This window comes from Marmota monax, unplaced genomic scaffold, assembly GCF_021218885.2.
Source record: "Marmota monax isolate L192 unplaced genomic scaffold, Marmota_monax_Labrador192_F-V1.1 WCK01_AAM20220418_F8-fsc00012, whole genome shotgun sequence".
NCBI classification, from domain to species: Eukaryota; Metazoa; Chordata; class Mammalia; order Rodentia; family Sciuridae; genus Marmota; species Marmota monax.
Window position 1 is genome coordinate 31,692,216 of NW_026695227.1, and position 17,136 is coordinate 31,709,351.

The 17,136-nt window shown below is 40.4% G+C and overlaps 1 protein-coding gene and 1 long non-coding RNA gene across 10 annotated transcripts in view; one reads left to right on the forward strand and one right to left on the reverse strand.

Annotated features, from left to right (window-relative positions):
• Nucleotides 1-2,370: 2,370 nt before the first annotated feature.
• The window catches only part of Atf1 (activating transcription factor 1), a 46,470-nt gene continuing 31,704 nt past the window's right edge, over nt 2,371-17,136 (forward strand). The window contains exons 1-3 of one of the 8 annotated variants that reach the window (XM_058576131.1): nt 3,231-3,496; nt 6,771-6,871; nt 8,819-8,917. In XM_058576131.1, coding sequence (XP_058432114.1) covers nt 8,825-8,917 — 93 coding nt within the window. In that variant the 5' untranslated portion in view covers nt 3,231-3,496; nt 6,771-6,871; nt 8,819-8,824. Of the gene's footprint in view, nt 2,390-2,770; nt 3,179-3,230; nt 3,497-6,770; nt 6,872-8,818; nt 8,918-17,136 lie in introns of those variants that run through there. The other 7 variants (XM_058576132.1, XM_046435683.2, XM_046435679.2 and 4 more) reach the window with 7 other exon arrangements.
• LOC124087052 (uncharacterized) overlaps nt 10,560-17,136 on the reverse strand; it is a 54,077-nt gene continuing 47,500 nt past the window's right edge. For both annotated transcript variants that reach the window (XR_006849990.1, XR_006849991.2), the window contains exons 3-4: nt 16,618-16,742; nt 10,560-13,551 (exon numbers count right to left, since the gene is read on the reverse strand). This is a non-coding gene — a long non-coding RNA (uncharacterized LOC124087052). The remainder of the gene's footprint in view (nt 13,552-16,617; nt 16,743-17,136) is intronic.

Here is a 17,136-nt window from a genome sequence, read left to right on the forward strand (position 1 = left end):
GTGTTCCTGGTTTAAGATAATCGGGTTTAGGGCGTTCCCAGTTTAGGTTCCAGGTTTAAGATTATTCCTGCTGGGAATAGGGCGTATCCTGCTGCCTGAGTTCCCCTTGAGTTCTCACGGGATTCAGACAGTATATTTTGGGAGACAGAAGCCCAGTGGAGGTGAATTTGGGCAGAGAACGTGGATTTGGGCAGAGAACGTGGATTTCCCCAGAACGTGATTGTAGACGGCTGGTGTGAGTTCGGGAATAAAGAGTTGCTGTTTGAATCTACAAGCTGTGTGGTGGCTCGTGATTGTGTGCCCAGCCAGACTGCGGCATTTGTGCCCAGCCAGACTGCGGCAACAAGAGAAAAGAATAACTAATTTATTTGATCATAGTTGTTTAAAAACCTAGTACTCCTAATTAATTGAACCTAGGGGTGCTTAACCACTGAGCTATATCCCCAGTCCTTTCTGTTTTTTTGTGAAGGGGTCTTGCTAAGTTGCTGAGGCTAGCCTTGAACTTGTGATCCCCTGCTTCAGCCTCCCAAGTTTCTGGGATTGCAGGTGGGTGTGATCACTTATCAGAGTTTTACATGACACAGACTTCAGATTGAAGATGCAAAGATGCAGAGTGACCCCAGGTGAGCATTCATTTCTATGTTTAAGTTGAATGAAGCAGGGACAACCAAGTAGAAAGGTGATTGGACAAAAAAGGTATGAACTAATAAAGACAGACTGAGTAGGAGAAACTAGCAGGAGCTATTCAGATTCTTCCTGGCTCCTTGGCTATAGTTTTTCCTCCTCCCTGAGGGTCTTAATTTTTTTATGGTCAACTCTTACATGGAAAGGTAGAGAAAAGTTAAATTTTTAGGCTCTAGCTGGCTTTGAGGAAAAGGGACTCTGATTTCTATAACCCACCTTGAGAAAGAGGAATTCTAGTTTCTGTGGCTTGCTTCCAGAGAATGGGGGATGAGATAGGAAAGCAGGAGGAGGTCAGAGACAGTTTCTGAGTTGCTTTTAAGGGCTTCATTTTGGAGGGTCATTTTTCAAGCTCTAACAAAAAAAACACACCAAGAGTAATTAATCCTGTTTCATGGGCTACCAAAACCTACATCTATTAGCTTAGATAATTTCCGCCTTTTGAGAAGTGGGCCATTTGGCTCTTCTAGACATTGTTTCATGACTCTTAAGTCCTCCATTCTAGCTCAGTCCCTTTTTGGGAAAAGACCTCCAGAAATTTATCTCAAGCATAGAGTGCAATCATTTTCTTTCAATGGGCATCAACTTCAACTTTAGCCCTACGCTCCTGCTTCAAGAAGACATATGCAGAGATCAGGTAACTTACCTAATCAATCAAAAACCTAGTACTCCTAAATAAGTAAATTAAGAGTAGCCACCTTTTGTAGCTCTTAATAGGTAATTAGCAAAGTTCGATGAAAGACCATGGCTACACTTTAATGAGTTCTTCAGAGTGTGAGCCATACACACTCCTTAGGTTTAAATCACTATCTGGCTCAAAAGGTCAAAACCAGAAAAGGGGTGCCGGGGTTGTGGCTCAGAGGAAGAGTTCTTGCCTAGAATGCGTGAGGCACTGGGTTTGATCCTCAGCACCATATAAAAATAAATAAAATAAAGGTATTGTGTTCATCTACAACTAAAAAATATATGTATTTTTTAAAAAGCAGAAAAAGAGTTATCTCCATTAAATCAGGTTTCTACAATAAGAATCTCAAGTACAATTTCACAAAAACTTTGTGTAACTTTTTCTTTTGCCAAAACATACTAAAGTTCACCATTTGCAGTTTATATCACTATAAAGGCATAAAAGAACATCTAGAAAAATTTTAAAAAGCATAAAGAAAAAAACTCAGAATAAAGTAATTCCTTATCCAGAGAAGTAGGTATGTGTGTGTGTGTGTGTGTGTGTGTGTATATATAGTAATAGTAATAGTTTAGGGTTGGGGCTGTAGCTCAGTGGCAGAGTGCTTGCCTTGCACCTGTGAGGCACTGGGTTCAATCCTCAGCATCACATTAAAAAAAAAAAAAAACTAAAATAAAGGCATGCTGTCCATCTACAACTATTTTTTAAAACATAATATGTGCCAGGCAAGCACTCTGCCACTGAGCTACATCCCGAGCCCTTTTTACTTTTTTGGTACTTGGGATTGAACTCAGGAACACTTAACCACACCCCCAGCCCTTTTTTGCTTAGCGCCTTTCTAAGTAGCTGAGGCTGGCTTTGAACTCACAATCCTCCAGCTGATGAGATGGGATTACAGGCGTGAGCCACCGCGCCCCGCCCTTTTTAAATTTTTTTAAGACAGGCTCTCACTAAGTCCCTCAGTCTGGTCTCAAACTTTGGATCCTCCTTCTGCGTAGATGGGACTGCAGGACACAAGGATTACAGGTGTGTGCCATAGCATCTAATTTCTACTAAACTTTTCATAAATACTTTTAAAAAATTTGGAAGAAATCTGTGCACCAAAATGCCACTCTACTGGCGCCTCGTTTTGCTTTGTTTTAAATCAATCTGTGTATAAAGTCCTTTCAGCTAGGATGCAGTTCAAAGGTAAGACTTGGCCTAGCATGTGTGAGGCTCTGGGTTCAATACCCAGCATCGAAAAAAAACAGAAAAAATTCTTTCACATAGATGATCTAACTCTACTCATAGAAATAAGAATTATCACTGGGTGTGGCGGCACACGGCTGTTTAACAGCGACTCGGGGTGAAGCAAGAGGACTGCAATTCGAGGCCAGCCTGGCAAACTTGGTGAGACCCTGCCTCAAAAAAATAAAAAGGGTACAATATTCAGTGGTAGAGCACCCCGGCTTCAATCCCCAATACCGAAAACAAAGCTCTGAATGAACTAAGAAAAGCTGAGGAAGACAAGCCTCAAGCCCTTTCTCCTTACGAGAAGCGGATAGGGCAGGCATCAAAGTCAGGAAGCACAAACGGAGTCTGACCACCCAAACCACTGCGAGGAGCAGAGCCGAGAGCGAAGAAACCTGCTCCACGCAGAACAGCCTCCAAAAAGCACCTAGTTGTTGAGGGGCTTCGGAAACGGACTTGGAGGAGGAGCTGGGGTACACAGCCAGAAACGACAGGAAACCGCAGGCAACATTCAGAGCGTTCCTAGCAAATGCCGCCGGCACAGCTCATGACTCATAGAGGCCGGCCAAAATGGCGGCGCGTCACGTGAGTAGCGCAATGACGCACACTGCGGCCCGCACGGAGGCCCCGCCCAGCCTCACCCCCCACGCACACTTGCACTGAGTTTTGCCCCCCTCCCCTGCCCCCTGTTTGGTGTAGATCATGCCGCCAGTGGCGGCCCTGACTGCCGAGAAACAATTGGCTGTTGAGTGACACTGATTCTCCCTGCCCCGCCTGACCCTGAGAAAGAAGCACGTCCCTCGCCTCGAAAGGGGGGTGGGGAAGTGGGTAGTGAATTCGGATCCAGTTGGGAGGGGGGAGTGGAAGTTCCCGCCCCGGACTGCAGCGAGGCGGCAGCCACAGGTAAGTGGAGGGCGGGGTGGGACGAGCGCCCCTGGCCCGAGGCGGGAAGGGCGCGGGAGCGCGGTGCCGGCGGGGACTCTGAGCCCGTCGCGCGCCGGGTGGGGGTCGCGCGCTGGCGGCTCAGGTGGGGGAGGGGCACGGCGGAAGGGGGAGGGGCTGCGTGGGGGCCCGGAGGAGTGCGCTTCCGGCCCTCGCGCCTTTGCTGTGCGAGGTGTCCTTTCAGTGGTTGGTCTCCTCCCTGCCCTCGGCCCCAAATGAAAATAAAGCCAAGAGTTTGGTGCCGCGGGCGGTATTAGGCTAGAGGCCCGCCTTCTGCGGTCGGAGGCCGGAGGTCGCGGTCTTGGGCTAGCAACCGAGGAGGGCAGCGTGGCCTTGACCGGGGTGCGGTGTCCGTTCTGGGCCCGTGTGTGCCTGCTTTGGAGGACGAGAACTGTCATCCCTCAAGCACCTTACAATCTAGTGGGGACGCAGTTAGTGCCGTAATCGAACCGTGTTGGAAGGGTGCGGCTGATGGGCAGGAAAGAGAACAGGTTTTTACGTGGCTGGCACTGACAAAAAGTCATTTGTTTCCCGCCTGGACGACGGATAAGCCGAGGACACTTTTCTCTGATTTTTTTTTTTTAAATCATAAAGCAAGGACTAGGAATGTGGCTTAGTGGTAGATCACTTGCCTAACATGCTCAAGGCTCTGGGTTCAATCTCCAGTCTTGTAAAAACAAACACATAAGGAAGAGTGAAGCCTGGTATTTCTCAGCTTCAACTCTTCCTTGGAGCGTGAAGCTTAATCACTGAAATTATCATGAATGTTAAATAATGTTTGCTAGTTTTGTTAGCATTTGAAGAGCGTTGGGCCAGTAGTTTTTGAGAGCACTTAACACTTCTAAGGCCATTTCAGTGCAGGTCTGGTAGGGATCATTGTTAAACTGGCCTCACCTATGAGAGTTTGTACAGTATTTTATCCCGAGACACTTGCTACTAACAGAATATGCGTTTTAGTAAAATGCTGGATTTCTTCCTGTCGACTTTACAATGTACCTTTTAGTTAAAATCCACGGTTCCGACTTGAATGTGATAGCTTTTTAACCTTGTTTGGTCTGATATATCTGTGCAATACTGCTGTATCCCCAGTAGGTGGTAGTCCTTTCAAAAATGCCTTTTAGTAATGTCATTTCATTATAATGAATTTCCAAAGCAGGGCGTGATATGGCTGCAACTTTTCTTGTGCTTTAATTGCCCCGTTTCTAAAGGTGGGGTGAAGTAATCCTCTAAGGATATTTCTCTAGCCATTGTCCTATTAGTTTTAAATCAGTATTTCCAAGTAAACAAGGAAATAAAAGGGAAAAAAAACATTCAACGTTAATATGAGCTTATTATTGCTATCCTAGGAACAGGATGTGGTCTTTGACTTCCTAGGACTTAACTTTCTGCTGGGGAGACAGAAAATTACTCCATTACAATACTATGATAAGTGCTATAAGAAGAAGGGGAACTTATGCTGTCTTGCTCATTAGCATATGTGCAAGACACTGTAAACATTAAGAGGAACCTGGAGCAGTCAGGAAAGATTAATCGAAGGGTATTCCTGGTACTCTTGGAAGAGAAGCAATACTGAATAAAAGAACACAGAGACTTCCGATTAATACAGTTCTAGCTTCAGGTCTTTCATTCACATCCATAGCAAATTAATTTCTTTGAACCTTGATTTGCACATCTCTAAAAGAGGAAATCCAGGATGACATTTAAAAACTCTTAGGTGGCCAAGGATGTAACTCGGTGGTAGAGTGGTTGCCTAGCCTGCAGAGAGCCCTGCATTTGATCCCCCAAACTGCTGCAAAAAAATAATAAAACCCCCATAATCTGATGCCTATCTTATAATGTTTCTTTCTTTGCAAGTTTTCTTAAGAGTGCCCTTTTTAAAAATATTTTTATTAGTTGTTGATGAACCTTTATTTTATTTATTTATATGCGGTGCTGAGACTCAAACCCAGTGCCTAACACATGCTAGGCAAGCACTCTGCCACTGAGCCACAACCCCAGCCCCAAGAGTGCCCTTTCTTATATTCTCTGAATCTATGTTTTACTGCCGTCTTGTGATTCTGCCCTGTTTGTATAAGCTTTCAGCTGCAGCTTGGAGCTTGTTTTATTTTTAGAGAAAATGCTTTTTAGTCAGGTTCTCTGTCTCAGCAACTTGGGAGGCTGAGGTAGAAAAATCACAAGTTTAAGACCAGCCCCAGTAATTTAATGAGGCCCTGTTTTAAAAATTAAAAATTTAAAGGTCTGGGATGTAGCACCCTGGTTTCAATCCCCAATACCCACCCTGCCCCAAATGTTTGTACACATAAAGTTTCTTCTGTTAAACATTTTTTTTTAAAACATTGTTAATTTTAACCTCAATTTTAGGAATATTAGTTAAGAAAAAGTGAGCATGTAGTGGCTTGGGAGGCTGAGGTAGGAAGATCTTCAGTTCAAAAGCCAGCCTCAGCAAAAGCAGGATGCTAAGCAAATCAATGAGACCCTGTCTCTGAGTAAAATATAAAATAGGGCTGGGGATGTGGCTCATTGGCCTAGTGTCCCTGAGTTTAATCCCTGTACCAAACCCCGCCCCCCCCCCACCAAGAAAAAAAAAAGTGAGCAAATAAAGGTTATGCTGTGATAATTTCAATAAAACACATGTGAGCATGTGGTTTATAATAAGATAAAACCATAAGGCTGTGTTTAGGAAATGGTAGAATCATAGGAGTGATTATTTATGACATGATAGAAAATAGGTTATCTTCTTTTAGAAGACTGAGAAGAAATCAGACAGTATTTTTAATTTATTAAGAAAATTTTTTTTGGTACTAGGAATTGAATGCAACAGCACTTAATTAGTAAGATACATCCCTAACCACCCCCACCTACTTTTTTTGTTGTTGTATTTTTTATTTAGAGATAGGATCTCACTGAATTGCTTAGGGCTTTGCTAAGACGCTGAGGCTGACTTTGTACTCATGATCCTCCTGCCTCAGCCTCCTGAGCACTGGGATTATAGGTGTGTGCCGCCACACCTGGAATTGATTAAGATTTGCCATTTTTTTTCTTTCTATTGTAAACTTTCCAAGTTAGAAAAAAGGGAAAAAAATTAAGAGGGAAAAATTAAAGCTGCTTTATGCATGAGGTGATCTTATGCATTTTATCTTTCTTAAAATTTTTATTTCTTTGACTGGGGACTGAACCATGGGGTGCTTTACCACAGAGCTACATTCCCAGTCATTTTTTTATGTCTTATTTCAAGACCAGATCTTGCTGAGTTGCTGAGTATCTCACTGAGTTGCCTAGGCCAGCCTTGAACTTGGGATTCTCTTGCCTCAGACTCCGGAGTTCCTAGGATTACAGGTGTGCACACCATGCATGGTTTACTGCATCTTTTTTTTCAATGACTAAAAACAGTAGCTTCAATTCAGACATTAAAAAGGAATTTGTTTTCTGACTTCAAAAAACAAAAGGAGGTAAAAAGAATATGTATGTAAGCTTAAACTTCACAGTTAAGTTGGTGATATTAAGAGGCATATACCTAGATTTGCTATCTCAAATTTTTAATTGTGTATACTACTCATAACATAAAATTTAGCATTTTGAAATGTAAATAATTCAGTAGTGTTATGTATATTCACATGGTTGTACAGTGTATGAAAAAGTTTTCCAGAACTTTTTCATGCCCATTAAGCAACCCTCCATTTCTTCACCCAGTCATTGGCAGTCTGGTTTAAAACTACTCTAGATAACTCATATGAGTGAAGTCAGTGTTTATCTTTTTGCAACTGGCTTATTTCACTTAGTGTAATGTACCCAAAGTTCATCCATATGGTAGCATAGTCAGAATTTCCTTATTTTCTAAACTGAATAATACTTTGTTGCAAGTACATACACTTTATTTATCCATTCATCCATTGATGAAATTTGGGATGCTTCTACCTTTTGCTTTCACCTATTGTGAATAATGCTGCTATGTGTATGCATAAATATCTTTTCAAGACCCTGCTTTTTTTTTTTTTTTTGGTGGTGGTATTGGGAATCAAACCTATGGCCTTGTAGTACTTGCTAGTAGTACTGCATCCTCAGCCCTTTTGATTTTTAATTTGAGACAGGGTCTCGCTAAGTTTCCCAGTGGGCCTCCAACTTGTAATTCTCCTGCCTCAGCCTCTCAAGTTGCTGGGATTACAGGCCTGTACCATCATGCCTGGCTTGCTTTCAAACTCTTTTGGATATGTATATCCAGAGGGGGAAATGCTGAGTCATTTGGAAATTCTGTTTAGTTTTTTGAGGTGCCTCCGTATTGTTTTCCATAACAGCTGGACCATTTTTCACTTCTAAAGTACAATTTTAGCTTCTCCCTATCCTTGCCAATATTTGTCACTTCTTTCTTTTTGTTTTTATATTAGCCATTTTAGTAGATGTGAGGTGGTATCTTATTGTGGTTTTGCTTTTTTATTTCTCTAGTGATAATGATTATGATGTTAACTGTCTTTTCATATGCTTGCTAACCAGCTGTTTTTTTAAATATCTTTGCATATAACCATAAATACCTTACATTTTACCCAGATCTTTTACCAATATCTATCTATCTATCTATCTATCTCTGTCTCTCTGTCTCTCTCTCTCTCTCTCTCTCTCTCTCGGTAATTCTGGGGATTGAACTCAGGGGCACTCGACTAATTTAAATCAGCCCTATTTTTGTATTTCATTTAGAGACAGGGTCTCACTGAGTTGCTTAGTGCCTCTCTTTTGCTGAGGCTGGCTTTGAACTTGCAATCTTCCTGTCTTAGCCTCCAGTGCATCAGTTTACCAATCTCTTTGTTAGTGGTTCTCCTACCACTTGACATAGTCAGTCTCTTAAAATTTACATATTCTCGTTCTTACCCTGTTTGCATATCTTGCAGTTGATTATTTTGACCATCTAGATCTTTAGAAACTCCTTAGGAATGGTTTTATTTATTTATTTGTTCAACTTATACTCAATACATTGTTTACATGAAACTATGTAGGCAATTAGAAACTATTCCCTAGCTTGTACTAAGGAGTATGTGTTCATGAACATACACATTCTGAGTGGGTAACATTGAAAATTTAGTCATATTATGCTATTTACTAAATTTAAACATGTACTTACGTGTGTCAGAATTCAGAAAATTTAAAATAGTAAGCAAGGAATATCTCTTTTTTATATACTACAGCTTTTTCCCTTTCATGGTGGCAACCAAATGATGAGTTTTACATGATTATATAGTATGAGATAAGTATTTTGTGGCATTTTTTATTTTAACTGACTTTTTTTCCTTTTAGTTGATTATGGAAGATTCCCACAAGAGTAACACTTCAGAGACTACACCTCAACCTGGTTCAGCAGTTCAGGGAGCTCATATTTCTCATATTGCTCAACAGGTAAGGCAAGGACCAAAGTTAGGAATATGTTGTATGAAAGTTATTTCAGATATTTTATTACTAATCTTCAGAAAAAGAACTAGACAAGACTTTAAAATGTTGAAATATAAAGAGGGAAGGTGGATTTGACTTAAATCTCTTGTCAAAGACATTTTTTTTTTTTTCCCCAGTAAGTAATACTGGGCATTGGATCCAGTGGTGCTCTACCCCTGAGTCATAACCCCAGCTCTTCTTAAAACTTTTAGAGACAGGGTCTTGCTAAGTAAGTCACACAGGCTGGCCTCAAACTTGTAATCCTCCTGTCTCAGCTTCCTGAGTCTTGGGTTACAGTTGTGTGCCAACACATTCAGTTAAGACCAATTGGTTTTATTGTATTTTATATAAAGTATATTTAGAGTTGTTTTACTATGGACTTCTCAAAACCTAGAGCAGTAGATTTCATGTAGGAGAATTCTACCTACATGAAATGGAGGTAGAATTTCATGGAGAACAGTGATTTAGAATATTTTCTAATTTGTAACATCAGAAAGATGTGATTATTTGACTTTTGTGCTAACTTGAGACATAGACTAATGGTTTCAAGAGGTGAATCATCTTCATTTCAACAGATTTATCCTGGCTATATTGGAAATTTATTTATTTATTTGTTTTGTGGTACTGGGTCTTGAACTCAGGTGTACTCTACCATTGAGCCCTTTTTGTTTTTAATTTTGAGACAGGTTCTTGCTAAGTTGCCAAGGCTGGCTTTGAATTTGTCATCCTTCTGTCTCAACTTTCTGAGTCTCTGGGATTATAGGAGTGCCATTCTGTCTAGCTTAAATTTTTTTTCCTTTAAAAAATTTTTTTTAAAGTTGTTGATTGACCTTTATTTTATTTATATGCAGTGCTGAGAATTGAACCCAGCACCTCACACATGCCAGCAGCAAGTGTGCTACCACTGAGCCACAGCTGCAGGCCCCCCTGCCCCCCGCCCGCTTTTTTAAAAATTTTTTTGAGATGGTCTTACTGAGTGTTGAGGCTGGCTTCAAACACAAAATTCTCCTATCTGGTCCTTTGTGTCCTTGTGTTTGGTCTCCAGTACTGAAAAAGACAAAAAAAACCAAGCATACACAACAGGATCCTTCTTGTGCTTTGTGGAATTAAAGCAGAAAAACCAGTTAGGAGCTGTTATAGAAATGTACATGAGAAGTGATAGTGGCTTGAGCCAATGAGGTGGCAGTGTTGGTAGTGAGAGAAAGTTTGATTCTGGATGTCTGTTGATTGTAAAGCAAATGATATTTGCTCTTGCATTGGATGTCAAGTTTTAGAGAAAGATGTTAACATTAACTGCATAGTTGTTGGCTTGATTGAGAGTAGAAGAATGGAGTTGCCATTTATTGAGATGGACAATGGAACATTTTTCTTTTTTTCTTTTTTTTTTTTTTTGCTTTTTAAGGGGATATTGACAATCAAGAATTTGGTTTTAAGGGCTGGGGATGTAGTTCAATGGAACAGTGCCTGCCTGGCATGTGCTAAACCCTGGGTGCAATTCCCAGCACTACCAAAAATAAATAAATAAATAGATAAATTTGCTTTTAGATTTGTTAAGTTTCTCATTCTTTCTGTATTAGTTTTCTATGCCGCAGAACAAATTACCACAAACTTAGGGGCATAAAACAATACACATTTATTAGCTCACAGTTTCTGTAAGATCAGACATATCTTAGCTGGTTCTCTTTTTTGAGATCTCAACAAGCTGTGGTCAAGGTGTTGACTAGGGCTGGGTTCTTGCCTGGAGATTAGACTAGAGAAGTCTCCACTTCCAAGCTCAGTTAGGTTGTTGGCAGAATTCATTTCATTGTGGCTGTAGGATTGAAAGCTTCAGTTTTCTGTTGGCTGTTGGCTGGATGCTATTTTTGTCTCCTAGAGGGTGCCTCTAATTCCCTGTCATGTGATTCTTTGCATAGGCAGGTCACAACATGGCTTCCTGCTTCTTTTAAGTCCAGTAAGAGAGTCTTGTGTAATATATACCATAATCAAGGAAATGATATCCCATTTCTTTGCCATAAAATGTAACATAATCATGGGAATAATATTGCATCAACTTTGCTATATTCTGTTGGTTAGAAGCAAATCACAAGTCCTCCCTCACTCAAGGGGGGAGGATGGAATGTAGCTCAATGGCAAAGTGTTTGCCTTGCATACACAAAGCCCTTGGTTTGATCTCTAGTTACTCCTTCTGTCCCCAGAAAAAAAGACACACTCAAAGAGAGAGTAGACATGAACACCAGGAGATTCGGATCACAAGGACCACCTTAAAAATCTGTCTACCAGACAATCGAAGTAGATTTATCTTGTAGGATTGGATATACTTGAGTCTGGATTTTGGGGGAGAGGTCTACATTTAGGAATTATGGACATATAGATAATACTGAAAAAATGGGGGCTCTAGCTGCTGCCTAGGATGTAGAAACCTGGATAGAGTGTTGCTTATATCTAAAACAAAAATTATGTAATCTGCAGACTCATAAATTTTCTTGAACCCACAGAGATAGGATATGTGCATGGCATTTGTGGCAGAGTACAAAACAAGGTCAGACTGTCTTACCAGGGAGAAAGAATAATTTAGCTAAATTTTTAATGAATTATAAAGTTCAGGAATAGGCTAGCATGAGAATCCAGAATCCTCCTGTCTTAGCCTCCAGTGCACCAGTTTACCAATCTCTTTGTTAGTGGTTCTCCTACCACTTGACATAGTCAGTCTCTTAAAATTTGGAGCTGCAGACATAAGAGAGTTCTTATCTTTTTATAGGCTTTTCTTGAAGGATCGCTAACATTTGCTCATAAGAAAGCTGGGGCAAGGAGTGAGGGTGGGGTGAGCAAAAGAAACCAGAGAAAACCTGTCTGTATGGGTCCAGGCCTGCTTGGACCATTTTTTTCCCATGGAAAAAGAGTTTAAAACCACTGGAGAAAGGGATCAAACCCTTTTTTCCATGGTGTCTGGAAGAAATAGAAAAGAAAAAGAAAACCGACAACCCTGAGGAAAGGCAGGAAACTGTCCTGGTTTCACATCATTAGTGTTTCTGCCACTAGGAGAAAGCCCATCTACTAAAACCTAAGAATATAGGTCCTACCTGAAACTGAGACAGGGACAGGATAATAGAGAACCTTCCCTCTTCTGCTTTCAAGTGTAGCAACAACAGTCTATCCCTGGGGGAGGAACAGGAGTATGGAGAAAGCCTCTTGGGGGGAACTGCAGAGAGACAGCCTGAAGCTGAGGATGGAGCAAGAGCAGTGAGAAAAACCCTCTGGCAAACCAGCCCCCCCCACCACCCCAAGCAGGCCCCACTAGAGATTTAAGCTGGTTAGTACACTTTAGCTAACCATAATAAACTCAGCCCAGTTTGATTTCTGAATAGATTGGCTCAATCCTCCCCCACTTAACACACACTTATGATATAGAAGAAGAATCATATCCATTTCTAAGCATAAATACTATTTGCCTCAGTCTGAACTATCTTACACATGATGTCCATCATTCAGGCAGAAATTATGAATTGAAACATCAAAAAAGCAAGAAAAAAATGACTTTCCAGAAATCAAAATAATTAACAGAACCAGATTCAAGATGATCTAGCTGTTGGAAGTATCAGATAATGAATTTAAAATAATATGTTATTCTAGTGTTCATCATGCCTGAATGGATGGGGAACACCAGCAGAGGGATGGAAACTATATGAAAAATCAAATAGAAATAAAAATGGTAACATAGATGAAATGGTGTTTGAATTTATTAGTAGAGTTTCCTCAAACACAACTGAGGAAATAATCTGTGAATTTGAGCCAGTAGAAATTGTCAAAATGGAAAACAGAACATAACATTCAAGAACTGGGGGACTACATCTGTTTAATGTAAGGGTAATCAGTCATGGAACTAGATGAGATTACTGAAAGGTGGATATCATTGATTTGAATTGCCAACTTGATTGGATTAAGAGATGCCAATGATTAAGAGGTTTCTGGGTGTGTCATCGAGGGTGTGTGCAGGAATGATTGGCATGTGGTATAGCCTACGGGAGACCCTCCCTAAGCATGGGCGGCACCATCCAATAGGATGATGGCTTGGGTGGAATAAAAGTTGGAAGAACAAGGAAGCAGCAGCTTTAACGGTTCTTGATTGCTTCTGTGATCATCTGAGGATATTGGACTGTCACTTCTTCACTCTTCTAAAGTGGACTCTGCCAGTGATTCTTTAGGGAGTTTCCAGAAGCCTTTGGTTTTGGACTAGGGTAGCACCATTGATGCCTCTTGTTCTGGAGCTTCAGCCTCTTGGACTACGCAGCTCCTGGTTCTTCCAGCTCTCCAGCCTGTAGACGGCCATTGTGGACTATCCAGCTTCTGGTCATATAGCCAACCTACTAAATCCTCTTTTTGTAATTATACTTCCTATTGATTCTGTTCCTCTAGAGAACCCTAATACAATCAACAAAGAATGAAGTTAGTGGTTTTGGGCCTCTTTTGTTTCAACTATCATTCTGTAAATAGTTGTTCTTTTTGCCATCTACTTAGTGCCTTGTCTTTTGCATTTTGTGCTGTTTAAAATGGCTCCAAACATAGTACTTTAGTGCTCTCTTGTGTTCCCAAGTGCAAGAAGGCTGTAATGGAGAAAACAGCATGTTGTTTTTGATAAATTTCATTTAGGCATGAATTATAGTGCTATTGACTGTGAGCTCAATGTTAATGGCTTAACAACATGTTTTAAATAAGGTATGTTTAAGTAGAAATACACATAAAACAAGGTTATATATTGATCAGTTGTTGAGAATGTTGTGCCCAGGGACCTGCAGAAAGTTTCCCCTAAGGAGCAGTGGTTCTTTTTTTTTTTTTTTTCAGTTGTAGTTGGACACAACACCTTTATTTCATTTTATTTTTTTTGTGGTGCTGAGGATTGAACCCATGGTCTTGCATGTGCAAGGCACAACTCCAGCCCCAGTGGTTCATTTTTTGATAATTCATTGTATGTGGCAATTTTATACCTAACACAGATAACAGTAATCAGGTATATTTCACAACATGGCTCCTTGAAAGCCTTGACAAGAATTATTTCAGTAAAAATCTAATTTGATCCAAGAGAGCGTGGAAAGACAGGAGAAAATGAGTATGCAAACTCATTTGACAACTCCTGAATGAATAAACAACTTCTTTGAGGAGTATTTTCAAAAGTGATCTAGGAAATAAGTTTTCTGAGGGGGTTGTAGATTGTGAAAGTTTTATTTTATTTTTGTGTGTGGGTGGTATTGTGGATTGAATCCAGGGGCACTCTACCACTGAGCTAAACGCCTAGTTATTTTTATCTTTTATCTTGAGACAGAGTCTTGCTAAATTGGGGAGGGTCTTGCTTCAGACTTTGATCCCTCTGCCTCAGCAGCTTGAGTTGCTGGAATTATAGGTATATATGCGAGATACCTGACTCTTTTGATTATTTTTAAAGATGGGATAAATTAACAGCTTTTTATGTACCAAAGGGAATGATGCATAGAGGGAGAAAATTTGATAATACAGGAAAAAAAAGAACAATTCTGGTATGGTGTCCTTATGAAAGGAGATGAAAATTAATCTACAGGTGGAGAAATTAACTTGATATGAGCACAAGTATATTATGTATAATTAGAAAGTAAATACATGTTAGGTGGGTAGACTGGGAATGAGATACTCTGAAAGTTTTCTTATAAATTTGGGGGATTTGTGTGTGAAATGCTTTCAGAATATAGGAAGAATAGTTTATAAAATAGTCTACTAAGAAGAGATTTCAGGAGCTGAGGATGTGGCTCAAGCGGTAGAGCGCTCGCTGGCATGCGTGCGGCCCGGGTTCGATCCTCAGCACCACATACAAACAAAGATGTTGTGTCCGCCGAAAACTAAAATAAATAAATTATTAAAAATTCTCTCTCTCTCTCTAAAAAAAAAGAAAGAAAGAAATTTCAGTAGAGTAGGGATGTATGGTAGGATTGCTGGAGACCATTAATGATCTACTGGAGAAGTTTAGTTCTGTGTTTTCCTCTGGTCATATTCAAGTGTACTTGAACTATATATATGTAGTGGAACAAGAAAAAAGAACATTGAGAGTGCATGAGTGCATGCAGTATAGTGATTATCATGCTGGACATGACATTTAAGTTGTTTAAAGAAGGAAATCGGGCCTCAGTGGGATCAAGAGCCAAGAAAAGAGAGTAGGATCAATAGATGGTAGTTTCTTTTGTTGTATGCAAATTGTTGAGTCCATGTACCAGAGGTAGAAAGTTTTGGAAGGAGGTAGTGCTTAGAATGAGGGATATTTGAATTTGACATTGTGGAGGGGTGCATATATTTGTAATGAAAGGGTTTAAGTCAGTGTTTCTCAACTGGGGGTGGAGGGGTAGTACTGCTTCCCTACTGAGATGTCTGGAAATTGTGTGTGTGTGTGTGGGGGGTAGGGTTGCTCCTGTTACTTAATGGGCAGAGCCAGATGCTAAATGTCTTGCATTGAACAGGATATTCCTGCACATGAAAGAATTGTCCTTTCCAAAATGTCTGATGAGAAACTCTTTAGGATATGACAAGAGGAATATGTGCCTGAGGAGAGTGAAAGACAGGGCTTTGAAATAGAGGTTGTCAAAAACAGAAGCCTGGTCAGTTACAGTGGTATGTACTTGTAGTCCCAGCTACTTTGGAGGCTGAGGTGGGAGAATCACTTGAGTTCAGGAATTTGAGGCCAGCCTGGGCAACATAGTAAGACCTCATTTGAAATGAAATGAAACAAAATATAACTGAAAATAAATGAAATATAAGCCAGGAGCCTGTAATCCTAGCAGTTTGGGAGGCTAAGGAAGGAGGACCACAAATTTAAAGCCAGCCTCAGCAACTTAAGTGAGGCCCTAAAAGCAACTTAGCAAGACCTTGTCTCAAAATTAAAAAAAAAAAAAAAAAAGAAAATTAAGGGTTGGATGTGGCTCAGTGGTTACATGTCTCTGTGTCTGTGTTTAGTCATTGGTACCTAAAAGAAAAAAAAGAAAGAAAGATAATGGATGAAATGCCTGGGCATGGAAATATTAGATGTTGCATATTAAAATCACCAGATTATATGAGGAGTAGATGGGAGAGAACAGATTGAGCCAGATTCTGAAGTCTTAAATAAAGGGACATGACTGTCCCAAGAATGAGCAGTCTGTGTTACAAACTTCAAAATTGGGAGTTATGGGGAAGGACATGGAAGTATGAAGGGAAACACTCACCTATGTGTAGGCTCATGAGGAGTGCAGTGAAGAACTGTAGTAGAGGTGGTGGTCCTTAGACAGTAGCCAACTTTCAGTTATGGCAAGAAGAATTTCACTGAATTATAAAGTATATGTAGATTGAGAGACCGGGTTGTTTATTAGAAAGAACAGTGGATATAGTCAGAAGACCTGGTTTGAGTCCTGGCTTTGTCACTTACTTTATTGACTCTGGTACATTGTATAATTTACTTCTTAAAGAAGACCAGATATTCATCATCTGGAAATTAAAAGTGTTAGAATTGGTGATCTCTAAGGTCTTTTCCAGCTCATAACTGTCAGTGATACTCATATTATGGAGAAATTTGTATACTTTAACCAGGTGCATAGGAAATAAAGGATAACAATGATTACAGCTAAATTTACCTGCCAGGTGAATTTCCTAAGCATTTATACATTTTAAGGCCTTACCTTGTATCAACCTGTTCTTTTATAATCTTCTGTCTTAGAGGTCACACAAGTAGTAAGTAGAGACATGATTTGCCTCCCAGCCCTTTCTTTGATGTCTTTCACAGTTTGGGTTTCCAGAAAGCAGACTAGAAAAGGGAGATTAGCACGCAAAGGGTTTATTAGGGGTACATCTGGGGAATTACCACCTGTAGATGGGAAGGAAGAGAAGGAATAGGATTGGGCAGAGGGAGAAGTTGAATTGTGATTCAGTCTCAACAGAGGCCTCAAATGACCCCATAGGAAGCTCTGAAGCCAAGTAGCTCTTCCGGATTGAGGTGTGGGGCCAACAGGTCGTTTATATTTCCTGTCAGCACCAGTCATTGGATTCTGACTGCACCAGGAAGGATAGTATACAACCTTGACTCTCCTTGAGGCAGATCTGAAGAGGGCCAGTAATTAACACTTTCTGCCAACAACTCTTCTAGGCAAGTGTTCTACCACTGAGCTAGATAGACAAGTAGCCCTCAGTATTGTATAGTT